Here is an 828-nt window from a genome sequence, read left to right on the forward strand (position 1 = left end):
CTCGTCCCCTGTACCCAAGGAGCCCCCTCTCCGCCGGCTGTCTCCCAGGTCAAGGTGTTAAAGTGCATCTCTGAGGTGCGGTCCGAGAACGTGGTCCTAGGCCAGTACGTGGGCAAGCCCGGCGGCGAGGGGGAGTCGGCCAGAGGGTACCTGGACGACCCCACAGTGCCTCGCGGCTCCACCACTGCCACCTTTGCGGCCGTTGTCCTCTACGTGGAGAACGAGAGGTGGGAAGGTAGGTGGTGCCTCTGGGCCTGGCGGGGGGTGGGGGGGCCGTTCCCCAGTGGAGCCCTGCTTCCCGGGCTGTGACCCACTTGGGGGGCAGCAGCCAGCACACGCGGGGTGCTTGGCCCAAGGGGCACTGGGCAGGAGAGGCCGCCTCGCCACACGCGCCCTGCGCTCGCCTTCATCCCCAGGCACACCCTCAACCGGGCTGGTTCACAGGGGACCNGAGGGCTTCGGACCATAAGCCTCACATTCCTGGCCACTGGCCCCTCTGCCCGCTCTGTGCCGCCTGCCACCCTGGGCCTAGTGACATTCCGCAAGCACCACGCACTTGAGACTTGCGCCATGACCGTCCCTGGCTGCCACCACCCCTTCCCGAGCCAGCTTCTGCCGGGACAGGAGGAAGGGATGGCAAGGAGGGGTGGCGGCCACTCCACACTCCGCCAGCTCTGAGCGAGCTCCTCACAGCTGGGGGGAAGGGGCCGAGCGCTTTCCCACCCATCTCAGTGCCACTTGACATTCCTGGTCACCCGCTGGAAGGGACCTCCGTGCCGCCCAGCGGTCCCCTGTGGCGTGGGCCCCCCCTGAATATCCCTCCCACCC

General features: G+C 68.2%; 1 protein-coding gene across 1 annotated transcript in view; it reads left to right on the forward strand.

Annotated features, from left to right (window-relative positions):
- G6PD (glucose-6-phosphate dehydrogenase) overlaps positions 1-678 on the forward strand; it is a 16,436-nt gene extending 15,758 nt beyond the window's left edge. Inside the window, exons 9-10 of the mRNA XM_077761741.1 lie at positions 20-235; positions 533-678. Of these exons, the coding sequence (XP_077617867.1) occupies positions 20-235; positions 533-678 (362 nt within the window). The remainder of the gene's footprint in view (positions 1-19; positions 236-532) is intronic.
- The last annotated feature ends 150 nt before the right edge of the window (positions 679-828 follow it).

Source organism: Crocuta crocuta, unplaced genomic scaffold, assembly GCF_008692635.1.
Source record: "Crocuta crocuta isolate KB4526 unplaced genomic scaffold, BGI_CrCroc_1.0 scaffold839, whole genome shotgun sequence".
Taxonomy (NCBI): domain Eukaryota; kingdom Metazoa; phylum Chordata; class Mammalia; order Carnivora; family Hyaenidae; genus Crocuta; species Crocuta crocuta.